This window comes from Panthera onca, chromosome D4 (genome assembly GCF_046562875.1).
Source record: "Panthera onca isolate mPanOnc1 chromosome D4, mPanOnc1 haplotype 2, whole genome shotgun sequence".
Classification (NCBI taxonomy): Eukaryota; Metazoa; Chordata; class Mammalia; order Carnivora; family Felidae; genus Panthera; species Panthera onca.
The window spans coordinates 63930416-63955144 of NC_138351.1; the positions used below are offsets into that span (position 1 = coordinate 63930416).

Sequence of the window (24729 nt, forward strand, 5' to 3'; positions counted from 1 at the left end):
TAAGTTTCTCAGGATCCACATAAGAGCGAAACCATATGGTATCTGTCTTTCTCTGTATGGCTTATTTCACTTAGCATAACACTCTCCAGTTCCATCCACGTTGCTACAAAGGGCCATATTTCATTCTTTCTCATTGCCACGTAGTACTCCATTGTGTATATAAACCACAATTTCTTTATCCATTCATCAGTTGATGGCCATTTAGGTTCTTTCCATAATTTGGCTATTGTTGAGAGTGCTGCTATAAACATTGGGGTACAAGTGCCCCTATGCATCAGTACTCCTGTATCCCTTGGGTAAATTCCTAGCAGTGCTATTGCTGGGTCATAGGGTAGGTCTATTTTTAATTTTTTGAGGAACCTCCACACTGCTTTCCAGAGCGGCTGCACCAATTTGCATTCCCACCAACAGTGCAAGAGGGTTCCCATTTCTCCACATCCTCTCCAACATCTATAGTCTCCTGATTTGTTCATTTTGGCCACTCTGACTGGCGTGGGGTGATATCTGAGTGTGGTTTTGATTTGTATTTCCCTGATAAGGAGCGACGTTGAGCATCTTTTCATGTGCCTGTTGGCCATCCGGATGTCTTCTTTAGAGAAGTGTCTATTCATGTTTTCTGCCCATTTCTTCACTGGGTTATTTGTTTTTCGGGTGTGGAGTTTGGTGAGCTCTTTATAGATTTTGGATACTAGCCCTTTGTCCGATATGTCATTTGCAAATATCTTTTCCCATTCCGTTGGTTGCCTTTTAGTTTTGTTGGTTGTTTCCTTTGCTGTGCAGAAGCTTTTTCTCTTCATAAGGTCCCAGTAGTTCATTTTTGCTTTTAATTCCAAAGGAGATTTTTTAAGAAGGATAAAAATGACCTCTGTGAAGCTCAGAAGGCATAGACTGGCCTCAGCATAAACTAAAACAAGGAACTGAAAAACCATCAAAACCAGAATTACTCCTTCTCTCCAGGTCTTACGGTCCCTTGACTTTTCACTTCATTCTTCTCTGTATATATCTGTCCATTAACTTTCACGGTTTTCCTTGGTTCAGATGGCCACATCTAGGACCTATTTGTCTATAGCTCCTAGATCTTTATGTCCTGAGTTCAAGTGGCCAGTAAAGACACACAGAATCTGTGACTCTTCAAATTCTTGGAAAGAAGCTCGTGGGCCTGCGTTTGGGCCAGGTGTCTCCCCTTAATCAAGTCATCTCCAGCCAGTGGATTAGTCTTGCAGTAGAAGCGTGAGTGTGGGTGTAAATGTGTAATTCCCAAAGAGGGGCAATCATGGTCTGGGTGAACATCTCGAATGATGTCAACTCCTAGGGTCAGTGAGCTATTTTCTTTCTTTCAGAAAGCTTGAATAGAAGTAAAATATACATTTATCCTTGTTAAGCCTGAAAGGAATAACCAAAATACCTGTTTTCTTTGAACTGGGATAAAAATCACAAGTTAGTTTGGTTACTTTGTTCATCTCATGCCAGTCAGAATCTTCTGTATTTATATTTAATTCAAGAGCAATTATTTAATTAAAATTAGAAATAAAATTAACTGGGGCACCTTGGTGGCTCAGTCAGTTAAGCATCTGACTTTGGCTCAGGTCATGATCTCATGATTTGTGAGTTTGAGCCCTGTATTGGGCTCTCTGTTGTTAGCACAGAGCCTGCTTCAGATCCTCTGTTCCCTTCTCTGTCTTCCCCTCCCCAGCTCGCACATGCACACGTGTGCTTGCTGTTTTATTTCTCAAAAATAAATAAAAATTTCAAAAAAAAAAGAAAGAACTTAACTATTCCAAAGTAAATACATATAATTTGTTAATTAAATGGGATGCTTCAATTTTAAGGACTATAGGAGGAAAATAATTAGAGGATCTTGATGTTGAGAAGCTCAGGAACTTCTGCCTTAGCAGAAGAAAGCCAACTCTAGGTTCTGGAGCTTATGAAAGAGAGTCAGCAAAAGCATAAAATATGCAGTTATGCTGCTCTGCTAGAGCAGCCCCTATGGGGCCAACCTGTTCACATTGATTCGTGGAGAACTTCTCCCCTTATTTTAGTTTTATATGCTACATAACAAACTGCCACAAACATAGCCACTTAAAACCACACAAACTTGTTATCTCACACTTTCTGTGGGTCAGGAGTCTGTGAGTTAGTTGGGTCTTCTGCTCAGTATTAGGTGGAAGTCAAGGGGTCAGCCAGGACTGTGATGTCATTTGAGTCCTAGGGTCTTCTGCCAAGCTCACAAGCTATTGGCAGAGTTCAGTTCCTGTAAGACTGAGAGCCTCAGCCCTAGAGTCAGCCCACCCATTCCTGGCCATGTGGCCCTCTCCACAAATATGGCAATTTGCTTCTCCAAGGCCAACAGAGAGTGTCTCTACTGCTTCAGATCTCTTAACTTCGTTTAAAGGTATCAAGTGATTAATAGGTCACCTCTGCCCAGCACAATATCCTTTTCCATTAACTTAAAGTTAACTCATTAAGGACCTTAATTACATCATTATAATTCCTACACCTTCACCACATAATATAACATAATCAAAGAAGAGGCATTCCATTATATTCATAGGTCTTGTTCACACCAAAGAGAAGGATCATACTGTGCATGAACACTCGGGGGCAGAAGTCTTGGGGACCAGCTCAGAATTCTGCCCACTCAAATAAAATGAAGAGGAAAAAGAGTGAGGATTGATCTTGGTTCTACCTCTCTCAGGCTTAAAGCCACCATCCTTTGGCATAAAGCACAATTGGGCTGTGGGGCCTAAATATGTTCATAAATGAAAGGAAAGCTCAGTAATATGAGCATTTGTATCTCCTAAGCCTAGTTTTGGATGTTTATCTCTTATACTGGCCTGATTTATTTTTGTTAGTTTATTCGCTTATTATACATATTTATATAACGTGTATGATATTATAAGGTGATTTAAATATTGGATAGTACTTTACCATCTGCAAAGAGTTTTTCCAAGTCTTCTCATTTAACCCCATTTCTCATGTTATCTCATTCCCATTAAGGGTATTTTTCCTAATGCAGGTCTGAGGATCAGAAAAGCTAGAATCATGCATCCCAGGATTACAGAGTCAATCAGTGACAGAACAAAGACCAAAAGTTGGGTCTTCATCTCCGAATTATGGCCCCCTTCCTTTTCAATCCTCCTTTGTATCATTAGAATATGATGGCTAAATGTGGAACATCCTGGGGTGCCCGGGTGGCTCAGTCGGTTGAGATCTGACTCTTGATTTCAGCTCAGATCATGATTCCAGGGTTGTGGGATCGAGCCCAACATAGGGCTCTGTGCTGAGGGTGGAGCCTGCTTGAGATTCTCTCGCTCTCTTCCTCTGTCCTTCTCCCCTACTCTCACTCTGTCTTGAATGAATGAATGAATGAATGAATGAATAAGGAACATCCTGACCAAGGACACATTTAACTGCCCTTAGAAATGGCTTCCAGCGCCACCTCCCATTGGCACTCAACTGAGCAGAGGTTGAGCACAGTTTCTGTCCCCTTTCTCCAATCCTCCGTGTCACCTTTGAGAACTAAGCAGACCAGGAGTTTGTTTGCCTACCCTGCTTCTACAGGGCAATGGGCCCCCTGCATATCAATATCCTGGGTCACAGCCTAAATTCTGTTGAGCTTCCGATTGGTCAGTTGATTTCATGTAACTCTTTTTATGTTAGGTTTTCCAGAAAGGTTCTGCTATTTATTACGTTATGGGGAGGCTGAGGAAGGCAAAGAACTCCTCTTTATCAGCAAGTACCATAAGCCATGAGCTAAAAACAGTACTTTTTACATAGATCACTTTTCACAATTAAATGTCTTATATATATTATCACATCCATTTAACGTATGAGGAAACAGAGATTCAAAGAGATTTTGTATATAACCTGAAGCCACACAGGTAGCAAATGGTGCATTTAGTACTGCATCTTGGTCTTTAAGCTGCAAAGGCCATAAACTTGTATTATGTCACGTAACCAGCTCAGATGTCACTGCTGACACAATCCTTCACTCTCTCACCACATGTGCCTCACGGTTAATATTCTCTTCTTGATATCATCATAGCATCCATCCACCCACCCTGCCATCCTTCCACACATTTACCCTTCTGTCCTTCCTTCCATCCATCCGTCATCCACTTATAACAACTAATCGGTGTTAAACACCTATCATTTGGCCAATTGCTCATATCCTGGAAAAATGAAGAGCCCCTTCCCCTCTACATTCCTACCAACTGGTGGAGGGGTTTTGGCATGTAGTTGGTATTCTGTAGCTGCCTGTTGACTTATAATGCTTCTGCTGAGAAACCTGAAAGTAGCACCCAAATCAACTTAGTTGATTTTAACAAAGGAAGTAGAAGGACTGCAGAGTTTTAAACAATAGGGATCAATTATGCATTCTTTCCATCCACCTCTCTTACTACTTCTAATAAGTAGGTAATAATAAAATGCACATCAGAGTCATCCAGGACTGTCTTCTCAGAGGCTTCTCTTGACTCATCACTCATCACTGTCACTTTCCCACACATTTAACATCAGTGGAGCTTTGACCTTCCCCACCTCAGAGGCCTGAGGCAGTGCTGGGAAGAGCAGGGCCAATACAGGGCAAGCCTCATGAACTTCTCAGGCCAGAATCCTAGGCCTTCTGCTCTACTAGCCCCTGAAGTCACTGAATAGAAAGGCCTTGCTGGAGGCCTTTACATTTAACACTAAGGAATGTTCTCAATTGTCAAAATCATTTTGAATTTTTATCCTGCTTTCTCTGATATTAGCTGTGCTTGCCAGTTTTGTGTAGCTATAATATGCTTTATATGTATTCATCCACATCATTGAACTTTTAAAAATCCCTAATGGTAGGTGCCTGGGTCCCTCAGTCAGTTAAGTGTCCCACTTCAGTTCAGGTCATGATCTCACAGTTCATGAGTTCAAGCCCCGTGTCAGGCTCTGGGCTAACAGCTCAGAACTTTCTGTGTCTCCCTCTCTCTCTGCCCCTCCCCCATTCACACTCTGTCTCTCCTTCTCTCTCTCTCAAAAATAAATAAACATTAAAAAAAATTTTTTTAATCCCTAATGGTAGAAGATCAAAGAGAAAATTCTGTGGCCCAGTTTAGCTTAACTTAGATTCAATAATTATCCTTTCCTTAGTGTAGCTGTAAATCTACTTGAAATATTATCATACACTTTACATTTCTTCATATTATTCAACAATAAATAATCAACATGCTGCTGGAGGATAGAAATGGAAAAAAGGGGGGCGGGCACCTGGGTGGCTCAGTTGGTTAAGCGTATGACTCTTGGTTTCAGCTCAGGTCATGATCTCACGGTTCATGGCTTTGAGCCCCACATCGGGCTACGTGCTGACAGTGTGGAGCCCGCTTAGGATTCTCTCTCTCCCTCTCTTTCTCCCCCACTCGCTCTCCTTATCTCTTTCTCAAAATAAATAAATAAACTTAAAAAAAAGAAATGGAAAAGAAAGACAAGAATGTGGTATTTGCATTTGTTCTTTAAGAAGTAGCCCAGTAGGAAAGTGTAGCAGCCCAGACTCAGAGGTAGACCTGTATACTGTCTGCTAACTGAGGAGTGATACCTGATGAGGTTTACTGGCTTATTCTCTGTTCAGATGACAGGCTTCTTCTCTCCATTATCAAGACACAGGTAGGAAAGAGCCCAATGTGTTCAGTAGAGAAAATATTGCTTAGTTTACCTGAAACAGCTGTCACTGAAGATTTGGGAGGAGTAAAAGACATAATCACACCTGTGTCTTAGGACCATAACTCTTTCGCAGCAGCGGGGGGGACGGCATGAAGGGGTTGAGATCTCAAAGGCAACAAGATTTCAAAAGTGTAGATGGTAGAATATGCGGGCCTATATAATAACATGGTGGCTGGCAGAACAAAAATGAGATAAATAGGAAGGGCACTGAGGTAAGACAGACCTGGCACCTGACCAAGTATGACATGGGGCGGAGTGAGAAATCTGGAGGAAGAAGGACGTGTCTGGGATGACATTGAAGATTTGAACATGGGTGACTGAGAAGAGGTTGGTTGGATTCACCAGGACTGGGAACTCCAAGAAGAAGTGACAGGTTGAGGGGAGGAGAAATGCCGAATTGCATTTCAGGCTTGTGGTATTTGGACTATCAGTGGAGCACGAGGTTGGTGGTCAGTGGAGCGTGCACGGCCAACAGTGGTGATAGAAGAGTCAATGGAATCTGTATAAGAGTAGAATCCATAGAGGGGAGCCTGGGTGGCTCAGTCAGTTAAGTGTCTGACTTCAGCTCAGGTCATGATCTTGGTGGTTTGTGGGTTTGAGTCCCGCATCGGGCTCTGTGCTGACAGCTCAGAGCCTGGAGCCTGCTTCGGATTGTGTGTCTCCCTCTCTCTCTGTTCCTCCCTGCTCATGCTCTCTATCTCTATCTCAAAAATAAATAAATATTTTTTTTGAAAAAAAGAGTAGAATCCATAGAAAGAGATGAGATCTCCCAAGAAGAGAACATGGAAAGGAAATGAAAAGAGGGGCAAGGATAGATCCTAGGAGAGCACTGCCATTTACAAACCAGGCACAAGAAAAGGGAAATTTAAAGGAGTCAGGGAAAGAATGGTCAGAGGCAAGAGAAAGTAGTGATTTTAAATACTAAGAAAGTAGGGTGTGGTTGTGTGGGGGGGCCCTCAATCAATCCCTACTCTTACCCCAAAGCCATGCAAAAAAGCATTGAAAAAAACAAGCCTATTGTACAAAGTGAATCACTATACTATACACCTGAAACTAATATTACACTATCTATTAACTAACTGGAATTTAAATAAAAATTTTCACAAAAAAAACTTTCACAAAAGAAAAAAGGAAAGAAAAGAACAACCAAATAGCATCCAAAGAACAAGAGAAAGAACTGAGCACTTACCACGTGCTAGGCATTATGCTGAGAATTTTACAAACCTTATTTCATTATGCTAACTGCAGGTTTGAAGTGTGAAAGAGTGGTTAAATGGCACCAGGGGTTCAAACCCTGGCTCTGCCATTCACTAGGTCTGTGAGCTTGGATAAAGTTTCTCTTCTTTAAATGAGAGCAACTCATTATCTCACAGGGAAGCATGAATATCATGTAAGATAATGCATTTCAAGTTATATAGCTTGTCATGTGTTTACTCAAATGAGCCCTCATTATCATTTATTTGGGATTGCTTTTATGATACCTGTCTCCCCCACAGAAAACCCCACATGTTTAAAGATCATGTCTGCTTTGTTAACAGACTTGTTATTTGCTATTCAGTTTTGTTAGCAGGTGAATACCCTCAGTGTCTGCATGTTGTAGGCACTCGATAAATATTAGTTGATTGACTAAACAGTCCCATTTCATCCACATGTCCTCGCCTGTGGATGTACCTGTTCTCTTTAAAGAAGAGGGGATCTGGGGCACCTGGGTGGCTCGGTTAAGCGTCTGACTTCAGCTCAGGTCATGATCTTGCGGTCTGTGAGTTCGAGCCCCGTGTCGGGCTCTGTGCAGACAGCTCAGAGCCTGGAGCCTATTTCAGATTCTGTGTCTCCCTCTCTCTCTGCCCCTCCCCTGCTCATGCTCTGTCTCTCTCTCTGTCTCAGAAATAAATAAACGTTAAAAAAAATTTTTTTAAATGAAGGCCATGGATTCTCATACACACACTGGTCCATTGTGACTGTCCAGGTTTCACAAGAGGATGTCATTCTTTTTTTTTTGGGACAGAGAGAGACAGAGCATGAACGGGGGAGGGGCAGAGAGAGAGGGAGACACAGAATCAGAAACAGGCTCCAGGCTCTGAGCCATCAGCCCAGAGCCTGATGCGGGGCTTGAACTCATGGACCGCGAGATCATGACCTGGCTGAAGTCGGACGCTTAGCCGACTGCGCCACCCAGGCGCCCCAAGAGGATGTCATTCTTAAGCACAGCTTAATTGCCTGTTAATTAAAAGACACAGATGTGAGGGGGAATAGAGAATTTCTAATCAAAAGGAATAAAGTTTCAGTTAAGTAAGATGAGTAAGCTCGAGATGTCTGCTGCACCTTGCACCTATGGTCACTAACACCACAGAGCACACTTAAATATTTGTTGGGGGGGGGGGGGTGTAAATCTCATCTTTTATTCTTACCACAATAAAATAAATTTTTAAAAAATTCTTTCGGAAAATATAAAACTATAAAGGGCAAATAAGGATCAGATATACTGACAAAGGAGAATTAATTGACAGTTTAATATTTTATTTTTATGTCTTCATATCTTGAGAGATAAGATTGTTTGTAAATAGCAAAATTAAGAACAGTTACATGATTCTTGAAAATTCATTATTGTGGAACTATGATGCTCATTAAGAAGCATCATTTTGTAGATGGAAAAACTAGCTGGTTATTCAGTCCTGGCTAATGGAATGACTATATTCTCTTACATACTTGAGTGCATGTGGTATTATTTGCTCACACAGAAAAAAAATTATATTCTACTGGTGTCTTAATAAAATAGCAGCTAATAGTTATGGAGTACCTGCTAAGTGGTTTTGCTATACTAAGTCATATAGTTCTTATACCATTCCAATGAGAACTCATTTCTCATGTGAGGAAACTAAGGCATAGACGAGTTATATAATTGGTTCAAAGTCCTACAGTAGTAATTAGTGGATTTGGGGTTTGAACCTATGTGTCTTAATCACTATAATGAAAGGAACTTGTACACTATCAGACAAGTATCTAATAAAATCATGTTTTATTGAAGGATTTTTTTACTACAATCCATAGTAAGAAACACATTTCACACTGTATTATACATACTTCCTCTGCCTATATGTTATACACTAGTTTCACATAAAAACATTTGCTCTTACTGTGTGTGAAACTCTGATATATTCTGAGTTTTGAACTCAGAGTTCAGAACTCTGAGTTCTGAACTATATTCACAGTTTTCTGAATTCTGTTCTTTTTCACTAAAAGAATTCTAATTGAACTCCAAAATTGTGTACATTTATTTCATAGTCCATTAATGGTTTGAGACCTGTAGTCTGGAAAACCACCATAATAAGGGGACATATTAAGATTCAGTAATACTAAATGAAGATAACAACTAGGAATACCACTTATTAAGCATCTACTATGTGCCAAAGTACTGTTGTTGATATTTATGTATAATATCCTCAGTTCTCATTATAGCCTTGAAAAGTAACTCAATATTTTTTCCGACAAGAACTGGGACGTGGAGAAGTTAAGAGATTTGTCCTACAGAGATGAGCCTGATTAAAGACTTCTTCTGCTAATCTAATAATAACATTTAAATATTACTTAACAATTAAATTATATTAGTAAACAATTTAAACAATTAAATCAGTAAAAACAAAAACAAAAAGACACAGCTCTGTACTTCACTAGGAGGTTACTTACTAGAAAATAGTATCCAATTCACTGCTACCCAATAGTTTTTCAAAACCTAAGAGAGGGGCACCTGGGTGGCTCAGTTGGTAAAGCCTCCAACTCTTGATTTGGGCTCAAGTCATGATCTTTGGTTCATGAGTTTGAGCCCTGCATCAGGCTCTGCATTGACACTGTGGAGCCTGCTTGGGATTCTCTCTCTCTCCCTCTTTCTCTGCCCCTCCCTTGCTCACCCCATCTCTTTCTCTCTCTCTCAAAAAATAAACTAGAAAAAAAATTTTTTTAAACCTGAGAGAAGCAATACCTAGGAAGGAGTGCTTGAAGAATATAGTCTGTGCCTTCTGCTAAGTCAGACACTTCCCTGAATACTTACTGTATAGTTCTCATGCTAAAGTATTATTAGCCCCATTTTACAAATGGAGAAACTGAAGCACAAGAATTTAAGTCCCATGCTTAGTTTTGTTTTTTGTTTGTTTTTTTTTTTAATTTTTTTTTAACGTTTATTTACTTTTGAGACAGAGAGAGACAGAGGATGAACGGGGGAGGGTCAGAGAGAGAGAGGGAGACACAGAATCTGAAACAGGCTCCAGGCTCTGAGCTGTCAGCACAGAGCCCGACGTGGGGCTCGAACTCACGAGCCGTGAGATCATGACCTGAGCCGAAGTTGGACGCTTAACCGACTGAGCCACCCAGGCGCCCCTTAAGTCCCATGCTTAGTAAGCAGCAGAGTGAGTTTCCAACCCAGGAAACCTGGCCCACGCTCTTAGCCTTTCATTGTGCTGTGTCTCTCAAGTTCTACCTAGACTGAGTCATAATACCCACCACCTCCATTCTACCCCACAATATTGTTTTTGTGCATTTTGCTTCGATGCTACGTCATCAGCCTATGCTAAGACTTGATGTGGGGTCCCATATTAAAAACAAACAGCACTGGGGCGCCTGGGTGGCTCAGTCAATTAAGCGTTGGACTTCAGCTCAGGTCAGGATCTCACAGTTCGTGGGTTTGAGCCCCACGTTGGGCTCTGTGCTGACCGCTCAGAGCCTGGAGCCTGCTTTGGTGTCTGTGTCTGCCTCTCTCTCTCTGCCCCTCCCCTGCTCCTCTCCCTCCCTCTCTCTCTCTTTCTCAAAAATAGATAAACGTTAAAAAAAAAAAAACAAAAAAAACAGCGCCATCATCCTCAACATTGAATCACTGTTTATCACAACACACCCTTTACGAGAACCCAGGACGAATTCCAGCCCAGTTACTACATCAGAAAGATTCTATTTCCTTTAAACATTGGCTGGCTTTTATCTTACAGATACTGTGAAATGTGTAACAGACCAGCATTTCCTTATTGTGCTGTTAGGCAACTTATACTCAAGGATGAAATTCCTGTCTCTGAAATTCCTGTCTACTTCCTTTCTTCTGTTCCACCTTCTCACTGAGGCTTGCACACTTCATTTGATGGAGGTTGATGAAACTCCTTTTGGGAACAAACTGAGAATACATAAACGTGTCCCATTGCATATTTATGAGTTAGTTATTATTAACTTTCCTGCAGATGAGGAAACTGACACTAGGAAGCCTCTGAAGAAAGGACTCAAGTGTGCAGCACGTAGTTTACCCCTTGATGTCATGCCACCTTAAACTCGTGACCTCATTTTCCCCTGGCCGCTTAAGGTTGTGTGGAAAGATGCATCATATTTACAGTCATCATCCTGGGTTCGCCCCTGTGAGTTGTGTGACCTTATACAATTCACGCAATCTCTCTGTGCCTCTGTTTCCTCACCTGCAAGATGGAAATAATAACATGCCTACCACACGGGGTGGCTGGGCAGAAGAAGAGTTAATTTATGTGATGTTCTTAGAGCCGTTCCTGGGACACATGCATCATATATGTCATCACCCTTCCCATCACCATCTCCTCTCCTTCCTTCTTGGCTCTTGCCTCTGTTATTTGTGGGGAACTTCCATCCCCTCTCAAAGGATCACACCTACGTGTAGAGGTGCCCAAGAGGTCTCACATGGGCTCAAGACCGGTTTTGTCACGTTTCCCCTCCAGCGTACTACCTCAGGTCCCACTTCCATTCACGCCACCTGCGGGTTTCCCACCCCAGCCCTTGTGTGCCGCTAGTGACACCTGTGCCTGGCTTGCTCTCTCTTAATATGAAAAACACATGAGTCTTTAAAGTGTACTCTTTCCTGGGGTCCTAAGACATTGCTTCTGCATTGCAACCCTGCCGAATCTTATCATCTAAGCTCTGATGCAGTGTTCCTTCTGCTGAGTTTCCTTTATCCCCTCTCTCTTTGGAATTGCACATATGTCCATGGGGCTTAGTCAAAACCAATCCCCTAAACAGACACCATGCTGCCCTGTCCATCCCCTTGCGCTCTTTTCTCCAGGCCTCAGCCCTTTACCTACTCCTCTGCCGACTCCCTCCCTACCAGCTCACCAGGCACAGGCAGCCATGTGCAAACCCCACCTCGGGATTAGCTCCTCCTACAGATCTATAGACCATTGTCTGTTTCCTGTGTTGGTGAGCGCTCCCCAGCTGGATCACAAACTCCTTGACGTTAGAGAGCATGTCTGAGAATTCTGCACCTTCACAGCACTTAGTTCGGGACTGAACATAGGGGCGGCTCCCACAAACAGTTGTGGGTTGACTGATTATTTTGCAATAGTCTTGATAGGTCCTGGCAAAACCAGAATGAAAAACCTCTTTGGAGAGGGAAACATTTGTTGCCTCTGGTGGAGTGACCTAGCACCTCAGTTAGTTTAGGACTATCTTGGTTTTAGTACTGAAAGGTCCCATGCACCCTGAGACCCCTCAATCCTGGGCAAACTGAGATGGTTGGTCACCTAGACTAGGCTTCCCCAGTTTCAGATATGCCCAAACACTCTAGACCAGATACCAGCCCTCTCATTGTCCAACCTCACATGTCTGCCTACATGCTCCTGCACAACAGACACACTCACATTCACTCACTCTCATGAGTCATACCATCATTACCTGATCCCCCACTGCTTTTTTTTAAAGTTTATTTATTTATTTTGAGGTGGGGCAGAGAGAAAAGCAAAGAGAGACAATCCCAGGCAGGCTCCACACTGTCAGCACAGAGCCCAGTGCAAGGCTTGAACCTGTGAACCGCGAGATCATGACCTGAGCCAAAGTCAGACACTGACTGAGCCACCCAGGCACCCCATGTTCCCCCACTCTTGCGGCCTGTATCAGGTCATGTAAACTAGTGGTCCACAATTGCCCCAGACTTGACAGACCAAAGGAAAATGTACTGTCATCTCAGCCTTTGCCCCCAGCCTTGTGACCTTCCCCATTACCATTCTTTCCGATAATCACTTTTCTCTAATCAGCAGAGGATAGAAACACAGGTCTCTCAACCCTGAGAGGCAGAATTTCAGATATTGCTGTCTTCTGCCTTCTGAATCCTTGCGGATGGGTCAGGATTTGATGCGTTTTCGAATATCGGATTGTCATTCTTGGGAACTGAAGCTGAGGAAAACCCCTGGTACATGAACTCCTTCCCCCCACAGCCATAATTGCGCCTTTCACACCGATATCATCAGCCCTCCACCAGCACTTGGGTCCAGCACATCCTCGCCATCTGCTCATGTGACACCAACATTATGGCCTCCCTCCATGCATCCCTAAACGGGGCTGGAGAAGGCAACGGAGATGGTGAGCGTGCCAGCTGGCACCGGTGACACAAACCTAGACAGCGATGAATCACGGCCCAGGACAGAGAGGAAGAAGGGAGGATGCTGATGGCTAATTGTGCACCGTCATCAGAGCTGCAAGGCGGACCTCTCTGTTCACGGAAGCAGAACCAGCACGGCATTTCTGTTCCTGCAGTAAATGCAAAGCTTCTTTTTAATATGTGGTCATGAGAGAATGTTCAATAGAAAGGAAACCTAGAAATCAAGATCCAAATTGTTCTGTTTTTGCTTCTGTGCATCTCTAACTGGCATAACTGGGGACTCTCCAGGGAGTCTGGGGATTACTTGAAAATGACAAGCAGGGGTTTCTGGCTGGTCAGGGAGTCGGATCAGAGTAAACAGACTTATGCTGATAGGTCCGTTCTGTCCAGGAGGCTCCAAAGTTCCCACCTACCTCTACTCCCCTGAGCCTCCCAGGTTCTCTGTTCTTTACTTTATGCCCTGCAGTTAACTGATTTGTGCATTAATTCAGTTCTCTCTGAATGTTGCTTCCAGGATTCAATTGGCCAGGCAGTTATTCAAGGTTTGTTCTATAGATTTCAAATTTGGGCATATTGACCTTAGCTTTTTTGTTGTTGTCATTATTGTTGATTTTGATGTATTTGAAGTTAGGACAGTCTATGTTCTAAAAGTTTCTATTCTACATTTTTCTAATGAGTCGTTTTACGTACGTATGTTTTTGCTTTTGTTTACTTCACTTTCATCTTGACCTTTTTCAAATGGAGGTGGTAGCACAAAGGCACCCAGTAAAATAGGACACTTGTCCTCAATAGAGGGGGCTAGCTGCCATTTTTGGGTTTTGTTTTATCCAAAAGCTCCCATAGATCCTGCCTGTTCTCCAAGCAGTTATTCCCCAAGGGCTGATGAAGCCAAGAGACAGAAATATGTTTCCAGCCACATGGAGGATATACAAAGAAATCCCAGATCAGGCCTGTGCAGGAGGCACGGGTAGCCCTGGAGGTAAAGTCCCAACACTGTTGCAATCATAGTGTTTTCTCAGCTCCAGAACATTCAGGTCAGCTGGCTAGGTTCCTTCCCATCAGGTCATCTCAGTTGACCAGTGAAGCACAAAAGAGAAACTTCATGGCCTTGACTTCATAAACTAGCAGCCAACAGGAACACCTGTTAGCAAGGGCAGCTTTGGAGTACCTCTCTCTCACTCTTACGGGAAACATACTAATCCAAATCTCTCTGTGGCTAAAGAGAAAAGAAACAAAGTGCTGAAACAGCAGAGATGGCTGGCCTGAGCACTGGTGATTTACATGTGGTGCCAAGAAATAACTTCAGGTGCAGAGAAACACACAGGAGTGTCCAGAGATTACTAGATGGTCAGAAGTTGTGACAGCAGGTCCTCTGGGGAAGAGGGACAGAAAATGCCAGGTGGTAAAATATCATTCATATACAACCAGAGAGAAGTCGTGTATGAAGGACAACAAACGGAAAGTATGATCTACGACCTACCTGAAGGTAAAGGAAGGTGGCAATGGATGAGGCCAAAAGGTAAACGACCTTTATAGCAGAATGGATAGGAGTTTCTGAATGCTTTCAGCTACAAGAAGGAGAAACTGCAGAAATAATTTCCCGGAAGTAGAGGCTGTGCCTGGTTTCAGAGAGTGGGCAGAGTGTAAGGCTTCTCTGCTATGTTGTGGCTAAAGAAATGGATATGAAATAGGTAAGACTGCCGTTAGAGTCGAGCCTGTTCTCCGCCCCGTAACTCTCCAGGCTTTTTTGTAGAACAAAATTTTGATGCCATAATACAGGTATTTTTTTTCCTCTGAGGATCAGAAAATGTGGGTTTCTAGTCCCAGACTTACACAAACTAGCTATCATGACCTTAGGTTAGTCATTCCGGGGCTATTCCAGCTTTAGATTTAAAGATTCCAGCTTTAATAAGAGATTCTTAAAAACTGAGAACAAACTGAGGGTTGATGGGGGGTGGGAGGGAGGGGAGGGTAGGTGATGGGCATTGAAGAGGGCATCTTTTGGGATGAGCACTGAGTGTTGTATGGAAACTAATTTGACAATAAATTTCATATATTAAAAAAAAAAAAGATTCCAGCTTTAGAACTTTAGATTTCCTAAACCTTTCCTTCTCCCTCATTGACCCATAGGTACTTCCAAGTAAAAACAATTTTAAGCCATAAACGATGTACAAACATGTCCTCCCAAGTTCTGATTTTATTCCATAATGATTATTTTGATACTTTTTTAAAAGAACAACACTTTAAGATATTTTTTCTCCATTTTAGTTTCCCTACTTTGCTGATTCTCAACCTAAGTACATGTTTAGCTTACTTGTTGGATAATTCAGCAGTGGTCAGTTCCCCATTCAGCCTTCTCATCTATGAAATATAAAGGTTTGAGACGGGAATATCTCCAAGAACCCTTTCAGCTTAATTTTCTGTAGTCTCATAACCTCAAAAATCTGTTTTCTATCTACCTTTATAACCATCTTATCCTGGTACTTTGGTGTTTCCAAATATGAAAGCGACAACAAATGTCGACATTTCTATATTCACTCAACCTCTCATACCTACAAAAGGCTACATCTAAACCTCAGTGAGTGTCTGGGACATTCGTGAGTCAGAATTAAAGGATAATTATGTCCCTTTTTATGTCTAAACCTTAGGAACGATCTGTGTCTATAATAAGATGTTATCAGGAAAGTCCTGGACTTACTGGGGGAAAGCATTTTGGAATAAACGTAAAACCTTTTTGGAAAAGGTAACAGCCGTGACTGATACAGGCCGCCTGTACTGTGTTCCTCCCTGCCAATACTGAAGGGTGTGGTTCTGAAAACCTGCCTCAACCTTTCCAGGTTTTAGCTTTCCTGTGCATTGGTTTATTCATTCATGATTTACCTGCCTCTAACATTTTATAATAAGGCAAGTTTATCTCTACTATTTCATGAGCTTTCTCACGAACAGCTCTCACATCTACATCTTGCCAATTCTTATGCCGCTGCCCTTTGACTTTTCCCCTCTGTCCTGAATGGAAATATTACCTTGGCTCCCGTGCTTCCTCTGAGAGGGTGGCAGCAGAAGCTGGGTCTCTCTATAAGCCTTGCTGTGGTCTGCCTTTCAGATGGGAGCCGTTAATTATTTTCTGGGAGGTTTCTAGAACAGATGTTACAAGGCAGACAAGCAAGCACACCCTCCCTGAGCCCAGAGCACGCTGAGCCAGGCACGCACACACTCGCCAATACCAACAGAGGAAAGCTGCTGGGGTGATGGAGGGAGTGTGCTCTGAGGGGCAAACGCGGCTCCGAAGACCTGCTAATGTCTCTGTGTGGCCATGCTGTATTTTCAGCTTGTCATCATGGCTGGGACAGTGCTGCTTGCCTACTACTTCGAATGCACTGACACTTTTCAGGTGCATATCCAAGGATTCTTCTGTCAGGACGGAGACTTAATGAAGCCTTACCCGGGGACAGAGGAAGAAAGCTTCATCACCCCTCTGGTGCTCTATTGTGTGCTGGCTGCCACTCCGACTGCTATTGTAAGTACAGAATCGACTTCCTTTTTTACTGTCAGATACTAAATAACATTTCCTGTCTGCCTTTTCTACTCTTTCCTCCCTTCCTGGGCATTCACCAGCAGTCTAACGGGGGAGGAGGGGGGTGCGGGGAACGGGGGTGTCCTGTTTCAGCCAAAACAGTGAATGGAGTTCTGCATAAAAATCTCATGGACATGGGTCTTGTCTTTTGTAGGTGGCTTTTGCTTTTTGGTATCTGAATTATACATATATATATGTATATGTATGTATGTATACATATATATATACACACACACACACATTTTTAAAGTATGTGCGAATGGCATAAATTGACAGGCATGATTGGCTAACATGTTAAGAACAGCTACTGTGCTCTTGAAAAAATATGCAGCGAATTGGGTCTATTCAGGAGAGGTCTTGAATGTAGATGCCGGCACTGATGGAAAGAATCGGACCAGAGTGGAATGGAATCCCCTGGCCCTGTGTCTCCTGCTGTTCTGACTGAACTTCCAGAGAGAAATCACCTGACCTGAAGTTTGCTGTCATTCATTCTTGGTGGCTCTGGCCACGTTCACATTATATCACATTCAATTCAGTTGCAACTTTACCCTCCTTCTATTTCATTCTTCTCTCGCATGAGGGGGCAAAAAAAAAAATGGCCAGACTATGCTCAAGGGAAACCATTTCAAAAGTATAAAATTCACAGACCTGTATCATCTGGTAAATTGATTGAATCCTTAGACATTTTAATTTCAATTTTTAAAATGACTTTGTGTTTTAAATGACTTTGTGTAGCATGTCTGGACATGCTACACGGTCAGATTCTTTGGGATGTAATCTCGGTTATCATTCTCCCCCCCTTTCTCTTCTAATAGCTGCCTCCCCCAACTCTCTCCCTTCCCCTTTCTTTTGGTAATATTGACTGGCATGCTGAGAAATATACTGACCGCTCAGACGTTCAGTTCAAGTATTGTTTTCTATGCAAGTGATCTGCTTGCTTTAAGGTGAGAAATAGATGGGATTTTGAGAAGAAATAATATGGGTATAATGAGTCATAGACTTTAAGTTCGTTTTGATCATTGATCCTAGGCTCAGCAAACCCTCCCTTAAATGATAAGACCATGCTGTTGCAATTAAGGTCAGGGGTAATAAAATTGTGGTGTATCAGAGTGGTTAAAAACGCAAGCTCTGCAGTCTGACACAGCTGGATTCACATCCTGTCTATGTGACTTTGGGCGAGTCACTCTATTGGCCACCCCACCCCACCCCCCACCATGAAACATAGGGATAATATGACTCCCTATTTCATAGAGTTGTCATGAGACTTGAATGAGATGGTTCGTACAAATGACTCGGCACAGTGCCTAGCATGTACTAAGTGTTTAGACATAGGGGAGCAAAGAGCCTGGCTGGAAACTGTTCTTCATCATCTTCAGGATCACAGAGCAACTTCCTCTACATAAAGGGAATGAGATTCCACTTGGAAACCCTGGAACCGCAGCTTCATCTAGAATCACATCCTGGTTTCTTTCTGTCTCAGAAGCATATCATGTTCTTGTGTATTCAGACATGACGCTAAGTGATCCGTTGACTTAACTTATTTTCCTCTCTTCTCCCTAGTCCCAGGATATACCATTGCCTAGGCTCTCCTGTAATGACTTCTTGGAATTACAGTTTTTGTCATAAAAAAAAAAAAACTAAGTAAAGAAAGGGAGACAGATTATTATTAAAAATTATGGTCAAAAAAATTAGTAAATTAGTGAATCAGAAAACAATAGAATAATAAATAAGATCAGGAGCTAATTCTTAGAAAAGTAGAATGTGCAACCCCCTAGATAGTCTAATATAAGAAAGGCAGGAGTAAAAAGAAAAAAAAAGTTAAAACACATACATATAAGGAAAAATACATAAACCTATAGAAGTCTATATGGTATTTTTATTTGAATTGTATTTACAATTCTGTGCCAGTAAGTGCTTGCACCTCAATAAAATTGGTAATATTTTATGAAAAGGTAATTTACTAACAATGCCCTAAAAAGATGTAGAAAATCCGAATAGTGAATAAAGATAGAATAAACTTTTTAAACATGTCTAATATTTATCTCACAAAATATACTGAGGACACATAGCTGTAGTATAAATTCCTTCAAACTTTCAAGGAATGGAAAAGTCCTAATTCTATAAAATGTTCCAGGCCCTAAAAATAAACAAAAAGCTTTTTAGTGCACATTACAAAGCAAGAAAATATGGATTTTAAACACTTAGAAAGTGTGCATGCACACCCACAAAAGCACCCCCAATAGCAAAAACAATCTCACTTTCTTTTTTTTTTTTTAAACGTTTTTTTATTTATTTTTGAGACAGGGAGAGACAGAGCATGAACAGGGGAGGGTCAGAGAGAGGGAGACACAGAATCTGAAACAGGCTCCAGGCTCTGAGCTGTCAGCACAGAGCCTGACGCTGGGCTGGAACTCACAGACCACGAGATCATGACCTGAGCCGAAGTCGGCCGCTTAACCATGCAAGCATATAGAAAAAGATTGATAGATTTGTCTACCTAGAAATGAGCATTTCTAACAAAAGAAAAAGTAAAGACTGCAAAAAGTTTACAGCATATAGGACTCAAATGTAAATATCCTTAATACTTAAGAAAATGAGCTTCCCAAAATAAAAATGGGAAAGGGCAAGAATAGACAATTAACAAAACAATGACTGTGCATGTAAACATTTCTTTTTTTTTTTTTAAACATTTCTAAACTCATCAATTATCCAAAGAAAAGTAGTTTTTACAAGTACAGCATTTTCCCCTATAAATTTTCCAAATGTTTTAAAGACAGAGAGCCATGTTGCTGAAGGTGTAGATACTTTCATACAGTTCTAGTTGAAGTGTAGACTGCTATTTTCTTTTAAAGAGTAGCTTGTCAAAGATGTATTAAGAGTTGATAAACTTCAGACTCAGCCAGTAATTCCATTCCCTGAATTTATGTTAAGGAAATGATCAGTTTTATATAAATACAAGGATTTGTGTTTTGGGGATGTTCATTTAGGCAATAGTTTCCGTGAAAAACTTGGAACTAGCTAAATACACAGTACTAGGGGCTTGTATAAATACATTGTGAGGCAGTCGTGTTTTTGAAACACCTTTAGTAGCAATGAAACATGTTTTTGATTTAATGTTAAGATTTTTTTTTAAGGGCTAAAAAAATTGTATATACTATTGCGTATAAAATCTTTCTCCCTTTCACAAGAGAATCTGACCATATCTTAATTTTCTGAGTCTATTTCCCTAGAAAAAGGAAAAAGGTGGTATGTATCAACTGTGTTGCTAGGCCAAATTAACCCCTGATTGGTGAATTGCATCTGAACTCTGAGAACTATAATTACCCGAGGAGGTGCCATGCTATGACTTCTAAGTGCAATGACTCTGGGACCTTGGAAGCTATGTCTGTGGAGTTGCTGCACCATATGCTGACTCCTACAGGGCATGAGGCTTTTAAGCCACAGTGGCTCCTTCATCCTCTGATATGTCTATGATCTCTTGCACCTGAGCTATACTGCTCTGCTGGACCACTGTGAGGACACGTGCTGGAAAGGAGCACGTGATGTTTCCCTGCTGGCGAGCTATGGTTCCTTCCAAGTAGACCAATGCCAAATGTAGCATGTGGTTGTCTGTGGGTCTGAACATTTAATGACTCCAAGAAGATACCTTGTGTGTATGTTGCAAGTATAATCCCAAAGTTATATAGAAAAAGACTAGTAAGAACTAAACTAAACTACTAAATAAACTAAACTAAAAATGTACAGTTATTATCTATGAGTGCTAATGGTACAGTTAATTTTTTTCTTCCCTTTTATACTTTTATATGTTGCTTTCCAGATTCTACATGAATGTATAGTATTTTCAAATCAAAAGATACATTTTTAAAACATTATATACTCCCGTTCTTCTGGCAAACACTATGAAAAGGCCAATTTTTAATAAGACTTCAAAATGGCAACTCTAATGAACAAAAACACACATGGCCAAAAACAAAAACAAAAAACAAAAATAGGAAAACAGAACTTTGTGGAGAACTTTCTCCTCTCTCTGGGCAAAAATGATACCTCTTTGATTTTAAGGTTTTCAGCAGAAACTGTTCCTTTTCCCCAAATGACAAAGTCAAGGGGTATGGTAAATAAACAGTGAGCTAAGGACTAAGAACCTAACCTACAGCTCTATTCTAGCTCTCAAGTATGGAACACTTTCCATTTCTTTGCTTCTCTGGGTGAAAAATGTGACCAGTAATGCTAGCAGGTCCCTAAGATACAAGCTGAGGAATATTCCATAAATGATGATTATAAGAATGACATCTTTTTTTTTTAATATATGAAATTTATTGTCAAATTGGTTTCCATACAACACCCAGTGCTCATCCCAAAAGGTGCCCTCCTCAATACCCATCCCCCACCCTCCCCTCCCTCCCACACCCCATCAACCCTCAGTTTGTTCTCAGTTTTTAACAGTCTCTTAAGCTTTGGCTCTCTCCCACTCTAACCTCTTTTTTTTTTTTTTTTCCTTCCCTTCCCCCATGGGTTTCTGTTAAGTTTCTCAGGATCCACATAAGAGTGAAAACATATGGTATCTGTCTTTCTCTGTATGGCTTATTTCACTTAGCATCACACTCTCCAGTTCCATCCACGTTGCTACAAAAGGCCATATTTCATTCTTTCTCATTGCCACGTAGTATTCCATTGTGTATATAAACCACAATTTCTTTATCCATTCATCAGTTGATGGCCATTTAGGCTCTTTCCATAATTTGGCTATTGTTGAGAGTGCTGCTATAAACATTGGGGTACAAGTGCCCCTATGCATCAGTACTCCTGTATCCCTTGGATAAATTCCTAGCAGTGCTATTGCTGGGTCATAGGGTAGGTCTATTTTTAATTTTCTGAGGAACCTCCACACTGCTTTCCAGAGTGGCTGCACCAATTTGCATTCCCACCAACAGTGCAAGAGGGTTCCCATTTCTCCACATCCTCTCCAGCATCTATAGTCTCCTGATTTGTTCATTTTGGCAAGAATGACATCTTTTAATTTATTATATTCTGTAGTCTTGCCTAATTATCCTCCCAGCATCCCAGTGAAATAGAAAAGAGACATCCCAAAGAACATAGAGAAAGGGTGTGGTTCAAATTCCCTTCATTTTTGAGTTGAGAACCTTGAGACTTAGCCAAATTAATTTGCTGAAGTTCCAGCTAGTTCTGTATGTTACTGGACAGATAGCCACCCATTTGGTTCCACTTTTATTTTCCTCCCAAATGAGGGTCACTGCTAGGAGCCAAAACTGATTACAGTTGACAGGTTAATGGCAGAGAGCCCTGTGGCCTCGGAACCCTGCTGACAGTGCTGGGTGTTCCCCTAAGACCTGAAAAAAAGGTCCTCTAAGGTTTCTATTCTTAGAAAACAGAGCTCTTCTGATGTTCAGAAAATTTTTCTGGGAGGAAGGAACTGTGTTCATTTCTTCTGTCCCATTCTAGGGAGGTATGGCTTGTCCGAGAGCAGCCTTTGTTGGGCCACTGGGATCAAGATCCCAAGTGTCAAACGCAGCACAGCCCCTGCTTCTGAGTGCACATCCTTCATTCCCTTCACACTGCAGAGTCCTCCTATCTCAGGTTTCATATGTCAGGAGAGGCAAGAATCCCAGTCATGGCTTTGCCTCCAATAATTGTGTGGCCTCTGGTACATCATGTTCCCTCTGTGGGTTGGATTTCTCATCTGTAAATAAAAGGAGGGGTTAGGCTAGTGATCTCCGAGATCTTTCTAGATCTAATATTCCATGAAAGCTTAAAAAAAAAAAAAGCATTCTGATTGGAAAGCTCCACAAGTCAGATTCCCAATCCCCAAATCTCACCTTTCTTTCTGGAGTTTGGTTTTATACTCTGTGCCTGGTCAGGTGTTTCACAGAACTGCATAGAGTTTCTGTTGTTTATTCCTCCTTAAATCCATTTCCTGTTTTCACTGGAGTAGAAAAAAGGCAAGATCCCGCTGGGGTGACTTGTGTGACATTAACTAATGGCAATTTTCAAAAAAGTAGCTCAACCTGGACTTGTCCTTGGTTTTCTGTGCATTCTGAAACACATTAGCCTTAGAAAAACCTAGCACCTTACACTTCTGTGTGTCTGGACATTAACAATCCCACTCACGACTACAGGGACACACAAGAAATGCACAAGGGAAAAGACTCTGCCGAGTGTTTGACCTGTCATTTCCTATTTCTCCTTTTGTGCTCTGCTGTCAGAAGAGATCAGCATCATGTTGAGGCGAGGCCACATGGGATAAACTGTACAGGGACAGGCCAGTGCTGTCTCAGATCTTCAGGAAAGGTTAGAGCTTGGGCAATTTATTATGTCCAGAACTGTTTAGCCAAAAGTGGTAGCCCACACTTCCGAGAGATCTGCAGGGTGCATTCTAACCAGTGTGGAAACCCTGGATGACTACTGCCTCTGGCCTCCTAAATAAACTTGTATGCTCAGAGTTAAGGGCAGGGAGCCTGTTTGGATAAGAGGATTTAACTCAGTGGAGAATCTGATTTACTTTTATTTTACCTCAGCCCCAGTACCACAAGGCATGAGGAAATGGCTATTAAACACTTTCCTTGGCCTCACAACAAAGTGACAGGGGAGTATTTAGTATTGAAGCTGCAGAACATTTGACGCCTAGCCCGAGAGAATGGAAACAGCTCGCAGTTTGCATGCAAGTGTGCACGCACACATACATAAGACTAGTCTAGAATTTCCTAGGAAAAGGAAGAGACAAACACAATTTGATAGAAGGGCACAATTTGGAGGAAATTGTGAATCTTCATTTGGGAGGTTTCCGGACCCTAAACTCTTGGAGTGAATATAAAAGCCCAAAGCACAGTGTGGAACAGAGTGGGCTCTCACTAAATGCAAGTCTGTTGGCTGACTGGCGTGGGACGCAGCTGCTGAAGCAAAAGAGACATTGTGGGACCTTGCAGTGCCTCATAATCTGCCTCTTCCAGGCTCTGAACAATCTCGTCTGTTGAAGCCCCTTTTAACACTTTATAATTCACATCTTTTTCCCTTTGTATATTATAACGTGACTTCTTTTTTGTTTGTTTTTTACCATGAGTCCTTCATTTTGTTATTGCTGAAGCTAATGTACTTAGTCTTTACAATTACATTTTTTTCTGGGAAAGGTTTATAGATATACCCATTAATTGTTGTGGATTTTTTTTAATAAAAAATTCATTTCCCCATCTTCTGTCTATGCTGAATGTGAGTGCTCTCAATTCTTTAACAGATTATTTCTTCTCCTGATGTCATCCCAGCGAGCTATTTGCTTACTCTCTTTGAGATGTCCCTTCCAATGATTGGTGATGATTGTGTTAAGGAGCTTTGATAATTTGCTTCTTGAAAAGACTGTTTGCCTAAAAATATATGCTGGTCAATTCAGTTAGTATCACAATGCATTTTACTTTTTATTGAGAGCAGTATTTTACCTAACCCACTATAAATTCCAGTTTCTCTTATTTCCACTGTCCAGGAAAAAAGGCATAAGAGACTACTATGCTTTAGAAATGTAGCATACCACCTTGGTATACTATAACATGTGTCATATAACATAACATGGTATTTTATAACAAGTGTCAACTGAAGCCTGCCTTCTAAATGGGTAGTTGGGTAGTTGGTCCCTGGATTAACACCAGTAGGGAGGCTCCAATCTATAAACACTTATTATCCCAGTTGAACAATTTTCAAAATGCCATCATGCAAATGACCTTAATTCTAATGAAGCTTTGATCTTTAAAAGGCATAGGAAGTGTCTAGGGCTGAATTTCTTACCTACACTTGGATGTAAGAAAGCAGAAAGCTAGAGCTCTTGAACCAACCAGGGCTCAGCATTTGAAAGGACCAGGATGCCCCCGCAGATCTGGGTTGTCGATAGATGGCCCTTGTTGGGGAGGATTAGAGCAGAATGTAAAGACATTGGCAGTCAGGGCTGGCAGCACAATCTGTGCATTTTAAATTTCCTGGGTCACTAAACAAAATCTACTGCAAAAGCATGTCTCCCTTTCTTGGAAATGCTCATGACTATGGAAGCCTCTCAGGAGAATGTTGGGAGCATCTTAAAAATCCCTGGGAGTGAAAG

General features: G+C 41.6%; 1 protein-coding gene across 5 annotated transcripts in view; it reads left to right on the forward strand.

Annotated features, from left to right (window-relative positions):
* PLPPR1 (phospholipid phosphatase related 1) overlaps positions 1–24729 on the forward strand; it is a 327234-nt gene that overhangs the window by 265442 nt on the left and 37063 nt on the right. For all 5 annotated transcript variants that reach the window (XM_060609179.2, XM_078436642.2, XM_078436641.2 and 2 more), the window contains one exon: positions 16389–16577. In XM_060609179.2, coding sequence (XP_060465162.1) covers positions 16389–16577 — 189 coding nt within the window. The remainder of the gene's footprint in view (positions 1–16388; positions 16578–24729) is intronic.